Raw genomic sequence first — 18,114 nt, 5'->3', positions numbered from 1 at the left:
ACAGGGAGAAAACTCAGGTTAAACGAATAATCTACTCATCTAATGGAATCGCTAAGTCTAAAAACTGGAAAGCTGGGACATTTTCCCATAATACGAATATGACGCAGAAATAATTTAATCGAAATATTTATTAGACTGGTATGTGCAGGGCAGTGTCCTTTAAGAAACTAAAAGGAATTATCCATCTGGGAAAAAAAAATTTATTCTTAACCACTACAAAAATCTATTTCAGATAGACTATCGAAGTGTAAAAGGTAAAACTATAAAATTCTCAGAAGGAAACATAAGAAGATATTTCCATGGCCATAGGGTAGGCAAAATTTTCTTGAACCAGACAGACAAGCACTAAAGATAATCGGACTACATTAAAATTAGGAATTTCTGCTCACCAAAAGATGCCATTAAGAGAAAGAAAAGAGAAGCAGCGAGTGGAAGAATATAACTGTAAAATATTTATGCAACGAAGGGTAGTTACCCAGAAGCTATAAAGAATTTCTACAAATAACAGACATAGACAACCCGATAAATAAACAGGCAAAACACTTGAACACTTCGCAAACGGTCAATAGACAGAGGACAAAGCACTCAAAGTTGTCAGTCAATAGCAAAATGCAAATTAAAATCACACACCCCTACCCTCGCAAGACACCTATCAGAGTGAGAAGCGACTGGAACTGTCTTATGCGGCTAGTGGGAGCATGAATTAGTGCGACCACTTAAAAAATTATGGCGAGCGTGAAGTACACCTGAATATTCACATACCCTACAATCTGGCTATTCCGCACGTAGGTATCTCCCATCAGAAATGTACAAGTATGTTCACCAAAAAACACGTAAAAAAATGTTCACAGCTGCACTTACATTAGCCCAAACCTAGAAACAGGCCACCCACATAACAGGCGTGTAAGCGATGAGAACGAACCCACTACTGCCACACACATGACATGGAAGGCTCTCACAAACGCACTGTTCAGTGCAACAAGTCATCACAGATAAAATCTGCCAAATGACTCCATTTATGTAAGAATAAAAACAGGCCAGGTCAGTCCTGACGGCTGTCTCTGGGGGTGAGGTGAGACCACAGGGGAGGATCGCGGCCCGTGGGGGCTGCATGTGTCTCTCCAACTGGGCGCCTGCTGCACAGGTCTCATCCCTCTGTGAAAATGTTCCAAGCAGCACACTTAAGAACAGTGCACTTTTCTATATACACCCACACTTCAATAACACGTCTACTTACACACACACACACAAAAACCCTACATATCGGTAGGAGAGAAAATTCAGGGAAAGTATCAACTGTACTAACTGAGAAGGGACTTTTAAATTTCTCCTAAGCCCAATGTTTCAATCAGCATGACGGGCGAGGAAGGCCAGCTCCCGGCACGGCTCTCACCGCCTCCCTCACGTCCCGGCCTTATTCGTGCACAAGGGGCCTGCCTTCCACGTGCTCTGCACGTCGACAGACTCACTTGTCAGGCATGGGGGACAGGGACACGTAAGACGTGGTTTGCTCAAGGAACCGACAAGCAGGGACCATGGACCGTGTCTGACCATTCTTCTTGCCTTGGCACCTAGCGTGATGTTTTACACACCTACAACTAGAGGGCAAGGCGAGCTGCAGATAAAGAACTGGGAATCGACAAGAGTGCACAGGAGCGGAGGCGGCCTCCGGCTGCGGTACGGAGGGAGCGCGCTGGGCGGGGGCTGGAGTGGGAGATACAGAGATGGCTTCACTGAAGGATGGTGCATGAGCTTGATCTGGAAAGGAAGCCACGACCGGCACGTGGCAGGGGGACAGGGGAATGGCCCTTCAGATGAGAGAGACAGCACAAAGCACGGAGGGCGGGAAGATCACGAGGACATAAACTAGTGCCTGGCAGTCAGAGAACGAGGCTGGAGAAGCGAACTCTCTCCTTCAGTAGGTCAGGGCAGAGCTCGGACGTTAATATTTTTCTAAAAGCCACAAAGATGATTGGTGGTTTTCAAAGGTTAGGAATCATGTACTATATCAAGCTCCCTATTTCACTGTGAAAAGAGATGAGGAGGAGGATGGGAAAAATAAGGCGCATAATTAAACACGCTTTTGCTCTCCAGTTAACATTTACCTTTAATTAATATGCAGGTATTTTAGGATTCTCCAAAATTAGAGTTATATACACCTCATCATAAATCTGATAAACAGTGCCATTTATGTGCATTTCAATTCTTCGAACTCTCATTCATGTTGCTAAAATTAAAATGTGAGTTAATGCAAACTCTGGGCAAATTAACCATACTGAGCTTCAATTTTCTCGTCTGTAATGAGAAGCTTGGAACACAAAACCCTTAAGGAACTGCTTTTGACTCCAATGTGGCAAAATTTAACATGTGACAATTTCAGAAACAAGAATTTGTGATGAGCATGTGAATTCTTTTACCTCCCACTACCAGTAGGAGGCATCGAAAATCCCTTACTAAAATTATTCTGTGGTTAATTTTTCCTACGCGCTATGTCTCATTCATTGAACATTTAACATCAAGAAAAACAGATACTGAACTAAAACTGCATTGTGTGCTGTGCTGTGGGTAACTTATGAGATCATCTGTATTTCTTTCAGACCAGCGAAGTCACTACCACGTGCCGCCACACGCATCTCCCTGGGCTACAAGACTAGCACAACAACATTGCCAATTTGTCTGGTCAGGAAACTTTGAAAAGTTTGAAAGCTTGGGGATTTCGGTAGCTCGTGATTTTGCAGATGCAGCTCTGTAAACTCCAAATTTTTTTGTAGGTGCTTTTATAACAGTAATGCCAACTACCCTCTTTTAGTCAAACTCCTGCAGAATTCCAGGGTTTGACCACAATCACGCTGAGGCTCAGGGTTTAAGAATGATTAATCACAGACGAATTAGCCTTTTGTTTCTTTTCTGACATTTCCAACCCTTTCTGCTGTTTCAACTATCTGATGTCTGGCCACGTCACGATAGCAAAGCCAACTCCTTGAAATCACTGTTGACTTTGGCCTGCTTGCAGGTTTGGATAAAGAATTCAGTCAAAACACCTCCACCAGATCACGGAGTGACCTTACAGCAGCACTCTTAAAATTTCATGAAGAAATTTTAAGTTATACCTAACACCATTTCTGTAGACGCCATTTTCACTTTCAAAGGAAATAGTATTCTATTTACGTGCAAATATTAAACATTTTGAAAGCATAAAAAATTAATTAAAAAAAGGTCTAGAAAACTACCAAGTCAATTTTTTAAAGTATATATAATAATAATATATAAACTGCATAACACCTGTAAGCTACATAATATGGATATAAAATAAATATAAACCAACAGATCAGTTAAAAAAAATATACTGGTTATTAGGCAGAATGACAAAAAAAAAAAAAAAAACACCTGGTCAGGTGTCCACCCTCTGCAGCGTCATGTGCAGCAGGGAGCACTGCTCCAGCATAAATGGGAGCTGTCCTGGGATAATTCCATCCCCCTTGCAAGTGACTGGCTCAGGCGTAGACAAGAGGCGCAACTCTGATGAATGAAACGAGTGATGGGGACAGGAGACTTCTTGATAAGCTTTTCCTTGATCTTAAAAAGAGATACAGACCACTTCACACACATTAGAATAACTACTGTCAAAATAAACAAAACCAGAAAACACAGTGTTGGCGAGGATGTGGGGAAATGAGAACCCATGTGTACTGCTGGTGGGAATGTAAAACAGAGCCCCTACAGAAAACAGTATAGCGGTTCCCAAACAATTAAAAATAAAATTATCACATGATTCAGCAATTGTACTTCCGAGTATACAGACAAAAGAATTGAAAACAGGGGCCTGAACAGATATTTGTACACCCGTGATTACAGCAGCACTATTCACAACAGCCAAAAGGTGGGAGCGACCGAAGTGTCCACTAACGGCTGAATGCATAAACAAAATGGGGCACATTCAGAGAATATCATTCAGCCTTTAAAAAGGGAAATTCTGACATCTGCTACAACATGGATGGATCCTGCGGACATGACGCTAAGTGAAAAAACCCAGTGACAAAAAGATACTGTATGGTTCCACTTATATGAGCCACCTGGCGAAGTCACAGTCGCAGAGACAGCAAGTAGAATGGCGGCTGCCAGGGTGGGTATGAGGAGCTACTATGTACTGGGGAGAGGTCCAGTTTTGCAAGATGAAAAGTTTTGGAAATGAATTAATACCTAGGAACGGTACACATAAAATGGTTAAGATGGCAAATTTTATGTGCATTTTACCACAATTAAGAATAATTTAAAAAAGAAAGAGACACAGGAGAGGACATTATTTCCTGATTCTAGCCACTACCGATGGCCTGAACGGGCAGCGACCACCTTGGAACTGTGAGGGGAGCAGAGCAAGAACATGGGCGTCAATGAGGACGGCTGCCAAAGAACTGCCCATCCCACCTATAACTCCCCTGCAAGGGGAAATTCTTCCAAGTTAACAGCATAATTTCCATTCATTTCAGCCAGCTCCTGAGTTCCCATACTGACAAGTGATTTATGCTAAAACAGCACCAAGTCCCATCGAATGGCCACAATTATTGTAACACTTAATGTGAGCAATGATAACAACGTATTGAGACAATTTCCTTTCATTAATGACTCTCTTTTCCAGCTCTCATTACACTCTTCTGTGACTTTCCCGTGTCTTACAGCAAAGACTATAAAACATATCTGACGATGTAATGTGAATGTAAATCAACCTTTATTTAACACAGACGTACCCATGCAGCAGCAAAACCAAAAGAATTCAGTGAAAATGCATTTTAGGAACCACGAAGCACAAGGCTATAACTGCTCTAAACCAGCACACCCTGCGCGCTGAGAAGCGAGCTAACTGCACCGCACACCAGCTTGGACTAAGACAGCCACACGGCAATTTTCATCTTGCAGTGCTCACCATCAGCAAGACAAGCAAAAATCAAAATTTGTCACCATGTTAGGAAATGTCTTGTAGGCTCTAGTGAGGGTATAAAATGCCTATAAGGACGAATTCTCACAAGCCAAGTGGGCACATCTCTAGGCATACAGAAATCAGGCGACTGCCAAAATTCTCTCATGTTGAGCCATCGGACACGTCTCAGCTCAGCTCAGCTCAATTCAAGACATGAGTCTGCACAGCTTAACACAGAATGGCTTCCCTGTACACAGAAATCTATATCTGTACCCAGTGAATTCTCTCCTACACCACGTGTTTCGGTCATCCACCGCTGAGTAACAAACCACCCCCAAAATTAGTGGTTTAAAACAACTAATTAAAACAATAATTATAATTCCTCGTGATTCTGTGAGTTGGCTACAGCCCAAGATGGCTGCAGGCCTCCCAGGTGGCCTCCTCTCCAGCAGGGGGCCTGGGCCTTTCACATGATGGCTGGCTCCAAAGACAGAGCAAGAGAAAGCTGCCAGCCCTCTTAAGGCCTGGGCCTGAAGTCCACGGCATCCTACTAGTCAGTCAAGTCACAAGGCCAGTCCAACCCGGGGCGAGGGAAAGAATCTAGCTCTGGAGGAGGGGACAGCGTGCACATACAGGGTCAGAGCAACTGAGGATGGCCACCTCTGGAAATCGTCCTCCCTGCACATAAAGACGGACTCGTCATTTCAGCATGCCTTTACGACAGCTCATTACAGTAAAAGAGGAGGTAAAACCAGCTCTTATGTGTCTCTCAGACCTGCTGTTAAATACTTCAATTTGCTCTACATCATACAATGAATATATTTTATTATGAAGGTTGTAACATTAACGTGTCTAAATCTACACAAGAAGTCCAAATGAAACAGCACCCTAGTTCCAGACAGTTAAGTATCACTGGGTGCATCACAACTACCTACACAGACCCGAGACTGTGCCCTCCCCATCAGGGCAGAGCCCACAAGTGCAGTGCTTACGAAAGCACCCCGTCAAGTGTGACTGCTCCTTCTCAGGTATTAAAAGTGCTGCTATTTTAAAATACATTCCTTTTTCCCTTAATACCAGATAGAAAACATTTTTGTAGATTTTCCCATGTAGATTTTGAAGTGTGGAAAAAATATGACATTATTAATGCTTTAAATAATTATGCTCTAAAGAAAAATTTTAACTATTCTCATAGTTACCCTCATTCAATTCTAAAAGTGAGAGATTTTACAGTAGTGTGCAATTCCTCTTCTGTGAGTTACCCTCTTGCTGGTCCCCAGTTCTACAAATTTTCAGAATTGTCTCTCCCAAGAAAATATAATATGAATATAATATATTGGAAAAATTTTTAGTTTTGTTCGAATGGTTACATCAAGTCCCCTCCCTTCCTACTCTGGGCTGTAACCTAATTTTGTAGGTTTCAATAGTGTTTCCCAATTCCCGACAAAGATTAATTTTCAGGATATGGAAATAAGAAACTGGGATTTCTGAAATCTTAAGTTATTCTTAAAATACTTTCAATATTCTTTATACTCTCTATTCATTAATATGAATCATCTTAAAAATTGGTCAATAAGACAGAGATATCAAGTTTAGTATTAAAAAGAATTTCAGCCTATAGAGAATATTAAAACACTGGAAAAAGCCAGCAAACATTACTAGATACCATTTCCAACGATCTAACATTGGACTACACTATACAAAATCTTAAGTTAAAATTAATAATTTATAAACTTATTTTGTTTCCGAAACTTCTTAGAATACCACTCATATACTCTGTATATAAACTGATTGCTATTTATATTTACATTGTTATTCACATTATTAATCACAGACACACTCAATATACATGACTACGCACTCAATAAACTCAATAAACATGACTCGATAAACATGACTACAGCTACACACAAGCCAACTGATTAGACTGTGACTCTACACTCCTGTCTTCTTCCTACAAATGTCAACTTTCTCCTTGTTTTCGACTTTATGTTGGGTCCCTTCAAACCAGCAACACTTCTTCTATGTTGATTATTCAGCTTTAATTCTTGTGGGAGAATTATAACACTTTCCTCTAATTTCCTGACTTCTGAATTGATTTTCCTCAGGAGTCCCTTAAAAAAACATGTACATTTACCCAGAATAGCTGGGATTTCTAGATATTTGGTTGATTACTGTAGATTAACCTGTACTAAACAAATATTAAGTGTCAGGCACTATTCAAGGCAATGAACAAGCCAGAGTCTATGAAAAGTTTAAGACACATTTAAAAATAATGCATGATTTACATTAGAAATGTATAAGTTAAATTAATATAAGAAATTATGAAGGCACTAATTTTCATAACTTGAATCTACAGCAGACACATATACAAAATCGACTTTACCTTGTATTTCATCTTGGGACATGAATGAATGTAGAAACCCATATAGTAATAGCTGAGTTGAGATGTTTTTTCATGAAGTTGCCTAGTGAAAGCAATTTCTCTGCCAAAAGAAGAATAAAGATGAAGATACAGTTAAATCTAGTTCAATTTTCAAATTACTATGTAATGATGACAAGTATTTGATAAAATTTGATACTAAGCTATCAAAAAAAATCCAAGTGTTGAAAGAAAAACTGTTTTAAAAATACTGTAAAGTGATTTTTATTAAAAAGACCAAAAAAAAGCATCTGAGTTCAGGTTTTACACTTTCTTGGGCATAGTAGTTGATCTAAAAATTCAAAGAGCATAAAATTAAAGAGATCTATTTAATATGGTTTCTTGTTATTATTCATTAATCAGATCAGGGAACGTAACCAAAAACTTTACCCTCACACTGGGACCTACAAGCCCGGCTCCATCTGCCCCCTAACCAACACCACACAGTCCCTGCGTGACACAGTCCACATCTGACCTCAAGTCCTAGCCTCTAAGGCCTTTCTTTTTATTCCAACAACCTCAGGGCACGTGGACTAGCTCCCCTGCACCTAGATTTCTACCTTCGGATTTTTATGTAGTTGGTTCCTTTTCTTCTTTCTTGGCTCCTCAAATGTCACCTATTCATAGAGGGCCTCATGCCTACCATGATTTTATTTTTGTCACAGCACATCAGAGTAGCTAAAATTATGTTGTCGGTTTTTCTAATTTACCTAGTCTGTTTTGACAAAGCTAAAAACCACGTCTGTCGTATTCACTTCTGTGAATGGTGCCAGGACACACAGATTGGGCTCAAGTAAACCTCTGCTAAATAAATTAATTACATTTCTAAAAGTTCGTCCTTCTAAAAAAATAGGAAAAAGAAATGCCATGCTCGAGATCTTCAACTCAAACCTTTTTTAAATCTGCAGACTAGATTCCATTAAAGTCTACATTTATTAGATGACAGCTTAAGAAACTGAAGAAATGGAGGGGAAACGACATTAAAATCCGTAATGGAACTGGCTGCTTGTAACCTTCTCTCCCAATTTTGCTCTGAGATGCTGATCTCCTGGCTGCCTGGCCTCTCTGCAATGCGCAGTCTCAAGGACACTAAGAGGAAGCAACGAGGCTGCAGTGCGGTGGCACCCGGCCCCCTCCTTCGTGCTCGCTGGCTCCTCTGCTACTTCCCCAAAGCTCTCCGGCTCCAGAAGTTTCAAGAGATAAACCAAACGATAAACAGAACTCTTTCTAATTTTGTTGGGAAGTGATTATTTACTATCTCAAATGCAGTAGGATTTCTATATTTCTTAGTTATTGAGACACGAAATGATATTGCATACATAGGATGGGATTTATTATGTAGGAATAAATATCACTTAATATTTATCTGAGGAGTCTACACAAATCCATAGCTACACACTGTAAAGTGAAAGATACAAAATTAAAACATGAAAATGGCAATCATTTCCAAGTATTAACTGATTATAGTACAAAGAAAGAGTACCTTTTCTAAAATAAATAGAAAACACTCTAGAGTTATAAAATGTGAATGCTTCGAATCATCACTTCCACTTTCAGTAATACCATCAAGAGTCATGAATATTTTTAGTTCTATACAGAAATGCAATGAAATACATAAGAAAAATAAAAGACTGATTGACAGAGATCAGCTGTGGACATTGTATAACTGTGAATTTGCTATAACTTGGCATTAAGAGACAGACTGAGTTGAAAATACCAAGATGGAGAATTTCTTTATATTGTGGGTCATTGAAACACACAAAAAGAATCAATTATGGACCAGATTTTATAAAAGTTGAATGGGGATTAAAGAATATCAACTCTTCTACTTTCATAATTCAAAAAAGCACATACACAATAGAAAATATAATCTTCAAGTATTTTTTTACCATGATGTGAAAACATCACGCAGAGAGACTGCGAAAAGTAAAGAGGAAAAAAAAACGACACGATGATAAAGGGGGAGAAAAAGAGAGACCTGACCTCCCAGACAACAGAAAAAGTATGCTCAATGCTCCCCCTCCGCCTCATCACATATACACACATGTAAGCAGGAAAACAAAGAGAATCAAATGTTTTCATGGAGTAAGACCCCATCCCTTTACCAGTAGGATAATCTAAAAGCATTTTTGCTGTGTTGCATATATTTGCAGCCATAAACAGAAAAGGGAAATCATCCTTTGATGAGGGTCCGAGTCAAGCAGAGTCAGGGACCTCCTGGTTCTGTTCTACATGCTGTATATAACTGCATCTTTCCAACAGGCTCACACTGCTCTAATTCATTTATACCTGATTCATTTAACCTTTATAAAAAATATACATACAACGTTGACCAAAAAAATATAAACAATATAACATTTAAGGAACATTAAGTGGTTCTGACAAGGGAGCTTAAATAAATGCATGAGGTAAACAATTAAAACATCCCACACAGAGCAATCACTTCTCCAATACATTAGACTTAGACACATACCTTAAAAAAGCTAAAGAATTACCATCAGACATTGGCCTCAAGTCTAAAAGTGGTTATTTACAAATGCTAAATTATAAGACTACTAAAATAGCAACAAATCATTATGTACTATGGAATAGGACTTCCACTGTTATATAATGAAACATAATCAAATGAGGAATTACTGGAAATTCTATGTGACCCATTACAACTGTCGAAAGCAATCTTACCGTAGTGCAGAGTAGACACCCAAAGACAAAAATGAATAATCAGGATCGTAGTACAAATATACAGACGATACACAGTATGGAAGGATGTCAATCACCCCTACAGCAATGATCTTCCCATCGAGCCAATACTGCTGGTGAAAGGAGCCATAACCACAAGCTGGTCCATTAGGAGGATTCTCTGCCTATGAAAAAGTGGGCACACAAACACGAACAGTTTGTCATTTTTCTCTTTTATTAAAAAATCTTAATAATTAATCTATTATACTTTTATTTTACTCAGGTTAGCAAGTCCTAAAATTTCCTCCTTGTTGTCATCATCTTCTGTAGCCACACCCTACAAAACTTTTTACTTGCAGAAACACTGACCAAACAAAAGAATGAAAAAGAGAAATCAACTGAAGTTTTCAACTTGTTTTAAAATCTGCCAGTAGGCACTATAAAGCTTACAGGATAAGTAAATATTAAACTATATATTTTGTGTTCCACACAAATGCTGGGAAAGAAATGGTGTATGAGAAAAGATGGAGAATGTAAAAGGAAAGGATTCGGTGAGAACAGAACTGTCCCCACACTGTCAGCCAGGCCTGCTTTGCGACCACCCCCGCACTGATAAGGGATCTGATCCCATCATTTTTTCTAGATAAGAGTTCCTTTTTTCCTAGCCAAAGGAAAAAAGTTATTTCCTTATCATTATCTTTATATAATGACAATCTCACAGAAGATATTTAGAGATTTCAAAGTATAACCAATTTTTGGTGAACAGTTAAGTGGTATTTCTCATTTTAAAGTGTAATATGATTTTAAGTGTAACTTACTGAATGAAAACTATGAAGCAGCATAAAACACCCATCTCAAAGGATGTTAGAGATTAACATTTTAAGTGAATACAACAAAACATGCATCATTTTCACATAGTTAAAATCTCAGAGAATGTACATGGACAAAATCTGGGGAGAATAAAGAAAATGAAAAAAAAGTAGGTCTGCTAATACCAGAACCAGAAAAAAAAAATTACAAGGTAGAGAATCCACAGAACAATAGAGAATCCACAGAACAATATCTGCCATGAACAAATATACAAAAATATTCACTGAAATATTAGCAAATAAAATCCAACAACGTATAAATAGTATATATGCCATAATGAAGTGGAATTTATTCCAGGTATGCAAGGCTAGTTCAACATTAGAAAGGCAATTTTAAAAAAAAGCTATTAATGTATACCACCATGACAGTAGGCTAAAAGAAAAATCACATGATCATATTAATTGATGCAGAAAATACATTTGACAAAATCCAACACCCATTCATGACTAAAAACTCTCAACAAACTTGGAACAGAGGGAAACTTCCATCAACATGATAAAGAATACACACAAAAATTCTACAACATTACACTTAATAGAAGAATCTGGATGCTTTCTCTCCTAAGATCAGGAGCAAGGCAATGATAGATACCCTCTCTTATCACTCCTATTAAACATCATCTTGGACCTTCTACCTAGTGTAAATAAGGTAAGAAAAGGAACTTAAAGGTATACATACACATTAAGAAAGAAAAAAATAAAACTGTCTGTTCAAAAATGACATGACTTACTACGTAGAAAATCCCAAAGAAACAACACAAAAAAATTGGAAGTAATAAGCAATTATAGCAAGGTCACAGGCTATAAGGTTAATAAATAAAAGTCAATCGCTTTCCTATATAACCAGCAATGACTGGAATTTGAAATTAAAAACACGATACCATTTATAAAACCACCAACAAAATTACATACCTAAGTATAAATCTAACAAAACTAGTACAGAATCTATACAAAGAAAACCACGAAATTCTGACAAAAGGAATCAAAGATGTAAATAAATGGGAAAATATTACATGTGCATAGAAGACTCATTCTTCCCAAATTGATCTACAGATTTAATGCAACCTCACTCAAAATCAAACCAAACTATTTTGTGGACATACAAAATTGATTCTAATGCTTATATGGAAAGGTGAAAGACCCAGAATAGCCAACATAGTATCGAAGAACAACAAAACTAGACGACTGATACTGCCCAACATCGATGCTTACTACACGGCTACGATAATCAAAGTAGTGGGATACCCGTGAAAGAACAGACAGAGCACTGGAACAGAATAAAGCGCCCAGAGAGGGGTCCACAGAAACGCAGTCAGCTGACCTTTGACAAAGGAGCAAAGACAATTCTATAGACAAAGTGGCAGACTTTACAACAAATGATGCTATAACAACTGGACAGCCAAATGCAAAAAAAAGCAAAATCTAGACAAAGACCCTGTATCTTGCAATAAAAATTAACTCAAAATAGATCATAGGCCTAAATATAAAAGGCAAAGCTATAAAACTTCTAGTTGATAGCATAGGAGAAAATCTAAGTGACCTTGGGTTTGGGGATGACTTTAGATACAACACCAAGAGCTCAATCCATGAAGGAAATAAGTAAGCTAGACTTCATTAAAATGAGAAGCTTCCGCTCTGTGAAACACACTGTTAAAAGAATAAAAAATCAAGCCGCTGACTGGGGAAAATCTTGCAAAATACATACCTGATAAAGGCCAATATGCAAAAATACAAAGACTCTTAAAATTCAACAATAAGAAAACAAACAACCCAATTTTAAAAAGGGCGAAATATCTGAGCAGGCATCTCAGCAAAGAAGATGTGCATATGAAAAGCTGCTCAGCATCACCTGCTGGCAGGGAACTGAAAGGAAGGAAATAACGAGGAAGCATCGAAACTATGGGAATGGCCGAGATGCAAAACCCCGAAGAGCAAATGCTGGCAAGGACGGGAGCAGGAGGCACCCTCGTTCCCTGATGGTGGAAATGTACAACGATATGGACTCTTTAGAGGACAGTTTGGGAGTTTCTCACAAAGCTAAACATAGCCTTTAGCTACAAAACAGCCATCAGCCGCTTTTTTCAAGAATTTATCCAATTAGTTTGAAAACTTAGGTCACACAAAAACCCAAAGGCCTGCATGAAATGTTTATAATAGTTTTATTCATAACTGACAAAAACTAGAAGCAACCAAGATATTCTTTTATAGGTAATAAACAAATTGTGATACATCCATACAATGGAATATTATTCATTAATAAAAAATAATCTAGCAAGCCACACATGCACACACAATGGAGAAACCTTAAATGCATATTGCTGAGAGAAGAGTCAGTTTGAAAATGCTACATACATACTGTATGATTTCAATTACAGTAAATGAATTTTAATTCTGTAAAAGGCAAAACTAGAGAAACAGTAAAAAGATGAGTGGCTGCCAAGAATTTGAAGGGATCAAGGAAGGGATGAAGAGATGAAGCACAGAGGACTTTTAGAGTGAAACTTTTCTGTATAATACCATAGACATGCATTTGTCAAAACTCAGAACTTTATAACACGGGAGTGAACCTTAATGTATGCAAATTAAAAGAAAATCATTTAGGAAGTTATGGGATCCCAGAAAGGAATGCAGACGGTGACAAGGGAATGTGAGTTACAAATGTACAAAACAACCTCACTGGAAAAGGCTGGGAGGAGGACACGTGCTGACCTAAGTGATCTTTGGGGTCTGTAAGAATGACGGCAACAGGAAATCTGTCTGTACGTAAGTGCTACAGGCTACCTGACCAGCTGCTCCCCACAAGCACTACAGGTTGACAGCCCTGGTACCGATATAGGTGTATACTGGAACTGAACAACTAGGTCAGTGGATGGAGGATGATAGGAGCCAGATTTCTCACTGCTAGAGCGGGAACTGACAGATAAAAAGGGGAAGAGGCTACATAATGGATTAGAACTGGAGACTTGAGTAAGAACTCACGTTCGGCTTAATACAGACACAGACAGTTACACACAGAAATATTTATGGGTATGTATATACCATACGTTATATTCACACGAGGGTCAGTATACATACACATTTCTTTGTTCTGTCAGATGAGACGGCCTAAAATATGTGACACCCCAGTAGCAGTCAGCACACCTAGCACCATACCTTAGTTTCTCCATTCTGCAATAAAAGGAACAAGGGCTCTTTAGAGAAATGGCTGATTCCAGGACTAGAGCAGGAAATATGTAAGACAAGCCTGAAGTATCCTGTAGTGCCCGAAAGTAAGAAAGTACTCGAAAAACAAACCCACATTGATGGGTGTATCGAAGGGGCGCAGGAGTCAAGTGAAAGCACTCCCGAGGGCCAAAGGCAAAATAATTTGGGCAACAAAATAAAGTAGCATTGGGTTATAACCCAAAGTATAAAATAAAGATTCAAGTCCATATTGATATATATGATTGAATAAATTAATAAATGAAGAAGACAATTCTCCTATGCACAAGAACTTCAAAAGTTTATGTATATACTCTACCCTAACGACAGGGGAGCATAACTCCCTACCACATAAGTGTGGGCTGCACACAGTGACTGCCTTCCAAAGAGTACTGTATGGGAAGAAAAAAGAGTAACCGTACCGGCGACCAAAGTCAACAACAAAAACTAAGAGAGGATTTACTAAGGCGATAGCAGTATCAATGATTTCTAAACCTTCCATCGCTGTAGTTCTGCCAATAAATACATCTTTAAACTTTTAAGAGCTTCCATCAACTGTAATAATAAATTATGCCAAATCCAGGTTTTAGCATTCGCTGTCACATATAGCTTTGCTCTTTTAAAAAGGTCATTATCGCTTCTCTAGAAACAGATATAGTTTGAAGAGTACAACAGGTAAACGAACAGAAGCATTAACGAAAAAGAAATAGGAAAGGATGTTAACTTGTTATAGTTACAACACCTGAATTGACACCAGTACTCTAAATAGCTAATAGCCTTGAAGCATAATCACCTGTCTCAGAAACTATGTTCTACCTATGTAATAAGAAACAAATGCCTATATATTATGGAATTTTATGAAAACCATCTTTAAATGTAAGCCCACAGGCTCATAGGAATGCAGCTCCCTGTCTTTAAAAATAATTGTGCAGGAGGACAACCACTGCGGTGACATGGAGACAGGGATAAGCTGGGAGTTCATGACACGTAAGGTGGGAGCCTGTCAAATGTCGGAAAACCTCCAAGTCGAAAGCTAATTAGATGACTCTGAAATGAATCTAAATTCTTCCATGATTTCGGTTCAGTACATCATCCTAGGTCATTAAATCTAAAATGTGTATCATTCGTTCATTCATTTAAAAATGTATTTATTGAGGACATAGTAAGTATGGACTCAAAAAGCATATTCTCAGTAAAGAATCAATACATTCTCTTAACCCTAAATATAAATCAGCCCTAGTTGTTGTACCAGCTTGAAATGTTTTCTAAAACTGCAATTACTGTCTCAGTTTCCACTTTTCATCCTTCCCCTTATTCCTGGGCCTCCCTCCCATTTAGCAACCTGCTTCCATTTACCTCACTGGCTCGTGCTCCTGTGAGTCCAGTCACGACCAGCTTGTCCTACCAGCTTGTCCTACCACGGGCCCTATTCCCACCTCTCGATGCAAGTCAGGGGCCTTCCTCATCTGCAAAGCGCTGTACATAGATATGGGCCGCCTTATAATTACTTAGGAAAGAATAAGCCACGTAACTATCGACTCTGACCACCATCATGTCACAGATGAAGAAACCTAAAACCCAAAAATTAATTAAGCAATGCGATGATCATGAAACCAGAGTTATAAACTGACTCACAAACCAGCATCCTAGCCCCTAGGTCAATGCTATTTTTATGTTATTATAAGAAAATCGGCCGATCACATTTAAAGAAACTCACTTGTGAATTTCCTTAGTATATCCAAGTCAGTAAGCACAGCAACATGAAAAACAGAGTATTTCGATGTATGGTTAAACTTGTTTTTTTCCTTAAAACTTGCTTTGCTGTACTCCCTTCCTCGCCAATATGTTTTCAGGCAAAATACAAATGATTTCCTTTTCTCCCTTTGGGGCCCTCACTGACCTAAAAACAAAAACAAAAACAAAACAAAACAAAACAAAAAACCCCACCAGATTTAAAAATGGAAGATGACCCAAGTAAAGGCAGATAAGGAGCTATTTTCCTGAGAGTACATCTGGCTGTCTCAGCACTATTGGTTAATAATGATGATCTGCTATTTTCAGTTTGGTTAGTAAGTCAATCAAAACTCAAGTTTTTCAACAGGTACTCAGCAGCTGTGGGAAATGGGTCAGAGGCGAACTTGAAATATCGATTCTCTCAGATCTCCTTGCAGACGGAGCAGCCAGAGCCCCACCCCAGAACACTCACTTCTGGCTGGGAAATACAGGGAAAACTTCAGTGCCTACCACGTTTCCAATAGCATAAACGGAACTGACTTAACTAACATGTTTGATGTTAGCCTATGAAAACACACACACACACTCCCTACTGAATCAGTTCTAGCTTTCCAGTGGACATAAAACTGCCCTAATATGATTTCTTTCCCTCAAATGCAATCCTTTAATTCATATTATTTAACACTTAAAACGTGGACAGAACACGGGAGCTGGAGGGACAAAGTAAAGGAGATAGAACGGAAAGAATAACCAAATCTGTGAATGCGGCAGCATCAGCAGAACTTGTGGTAAGGCTCCCCAAGTCATTCACTGACGTTCCCAAAACCCAGACTCCTGCGCCTGATCACGCCACCTGCTTCAGTAAGCTATTATTTGGGTATCTGTTGATTACAAATGTGTTCATGAGTAGCAACTAGAAACTATCTTGATTGCAAATTTGTATATTTAACTGTCAGCAAACATAGATTGGTCACTCCCTCACTAGGTCAGAAGAGCCACATCTTAAGACAGTCCCTGTTCTCAATCTTCCAAGGCGCTCAGTCCCCGGGGATTAGAGAGGCCTCTCCAGGTCACTAGCTACTCTCTATTTACCGCCCTGAGAAACCTACTTCAATACTTGAGATTGCTGCATATTTCTTCGATGTCTTGGTTAAGGCCTTTTAATTGTTAACACCCGTCTGTCACTTGCAAACACAGAAGGTCAGATAATTAGACTATGCAGGAAAACAGCACGTGATTTGGGAAAGGGGAAAGAACAGTGGCACCACGTAGACCAGCAGCCATCCAGCTCCGCGGTCTCAACCCCTCCACACTCAGAAGTCGTACGGAGGACCCCAAAGAGCTTTTGCTCGTTGGACTAAATCTGTAGATATTTATTGTATTACATACTAAAATTGAGCTTCGAAAAATGTTAACTTACTTAAAAATAACAATAAACCCATTACATGTTAACATGTTTTGTTTAAAAACAACTATTTTCCAGACCCCCCAAAAAATTTAGTGAGAAAATTGGCACTGATTTACATATTTGCAAATTGCTTTAACGTAGGGCTAAACGGAGGAGCTCTCACACCTGCATTTAATGTGCTGCCATCATGTAGCCTCTGGAAAATATCCCCACGTACTCGCATAAGAGATTGAGGGTGAAAAGGCTAATAAAATAATTTTGACCTTGAGGATCCCTCAAAAAGGCCTCAGGGACCACCAGGGCCTGCAGGGACACTTCTGAAAACCACTCATGTAAATGCACTTTTAAAATATAGGCAGAAGAGTCTCTAAACTGCCGGCTGCACACAGAAAGGGAGCGGACTAAACGGTCCAGGATTTGGAGTCGCATATCTGGATATGAGTCCTAATTCCACTGTACACCTTCTAGCTATTTTACTTGACCAAGATAATAACTTAACTCCTTTAAAAAGTATCAGTTTCTGCATTTTTAAAACAGGAATCATACTACTAATCACCCCGAAAGGTAGCTGTGAGAAACACATGACAGCGTACAAATAAAGCAGCACTCCGCAGATGGAGCCAATGAGGGTCAGTTTTAGTTCTTTTGGTTGTAAGGGGTCTGAATGGCATAGACTAAAAGATTATGTCTATGAAATAGTATCAGCAGCTCATTTAACAGCAGTTATTTATACAAACAGCAGTTAGCTTTAATTTCCTCATAAATAAGTCCGTGATGTGATTAGCATTATTTAATAGCTTACCTTTCTCATGCCTGCAGTTTGTACAGTTTTGGGTATGTGAAAGAATTAATAAGGAAAGTTACTTTTCAAAAGGTCCTCGATTTT

At 38.8% G+C, this 18,114-nt stretch overlaps 1 protein-coding gene across 6 annotated transcripts in view; it reads right to left on the bottom strand.

Moving 5' to 3' along the window:
* The window catches only part of ATE1 (arginyltransferase 1), a 136,465-nt gene that overhangs the window by 63,064 nt on the left and 55,287 nt on the right, over window positions 1–18,114 (bottom strand). For all 6 annotated transcript variants that reach the window (XM_015590646.2, XM_006913502.3, XM_015590645.2 and 3 more), the window contains 2 exons: window positions 10,020–10,201; window positions 7,302–7,401 (listed from right to left, as the gene is read on the bottom strand). In XM_015590646.2, coding sequence (XP_015446132.1) covers window positions 7,302–7,401; window positions 10,020–10,201 — 282 coding nt within the window. The remainder of the gene's footprint in view (window positions 1–7,301; window positions 7,402–10,019; window positions 10,202–18,114) is intronic.

Source organism: Pteropus alecto, unplaced genomic scaffold (assembly GCF_000325575.1).
Source record: "Pteropus alecto unplaced genomic scaffold, ASM32557v1 scaffold205, whole genome shotgun sequence".
NCBI lineage: Eukaryota > Metazoa > Chordata > Mammalia > Chiroptera > Pteropodidae > Pteropus > Pteropus alecto.
The sequence above is the reverse complement of the archived record's forward strand: the minus strand, read 5'-3'. Positions and strand labels throughout refer to the sequence as shown.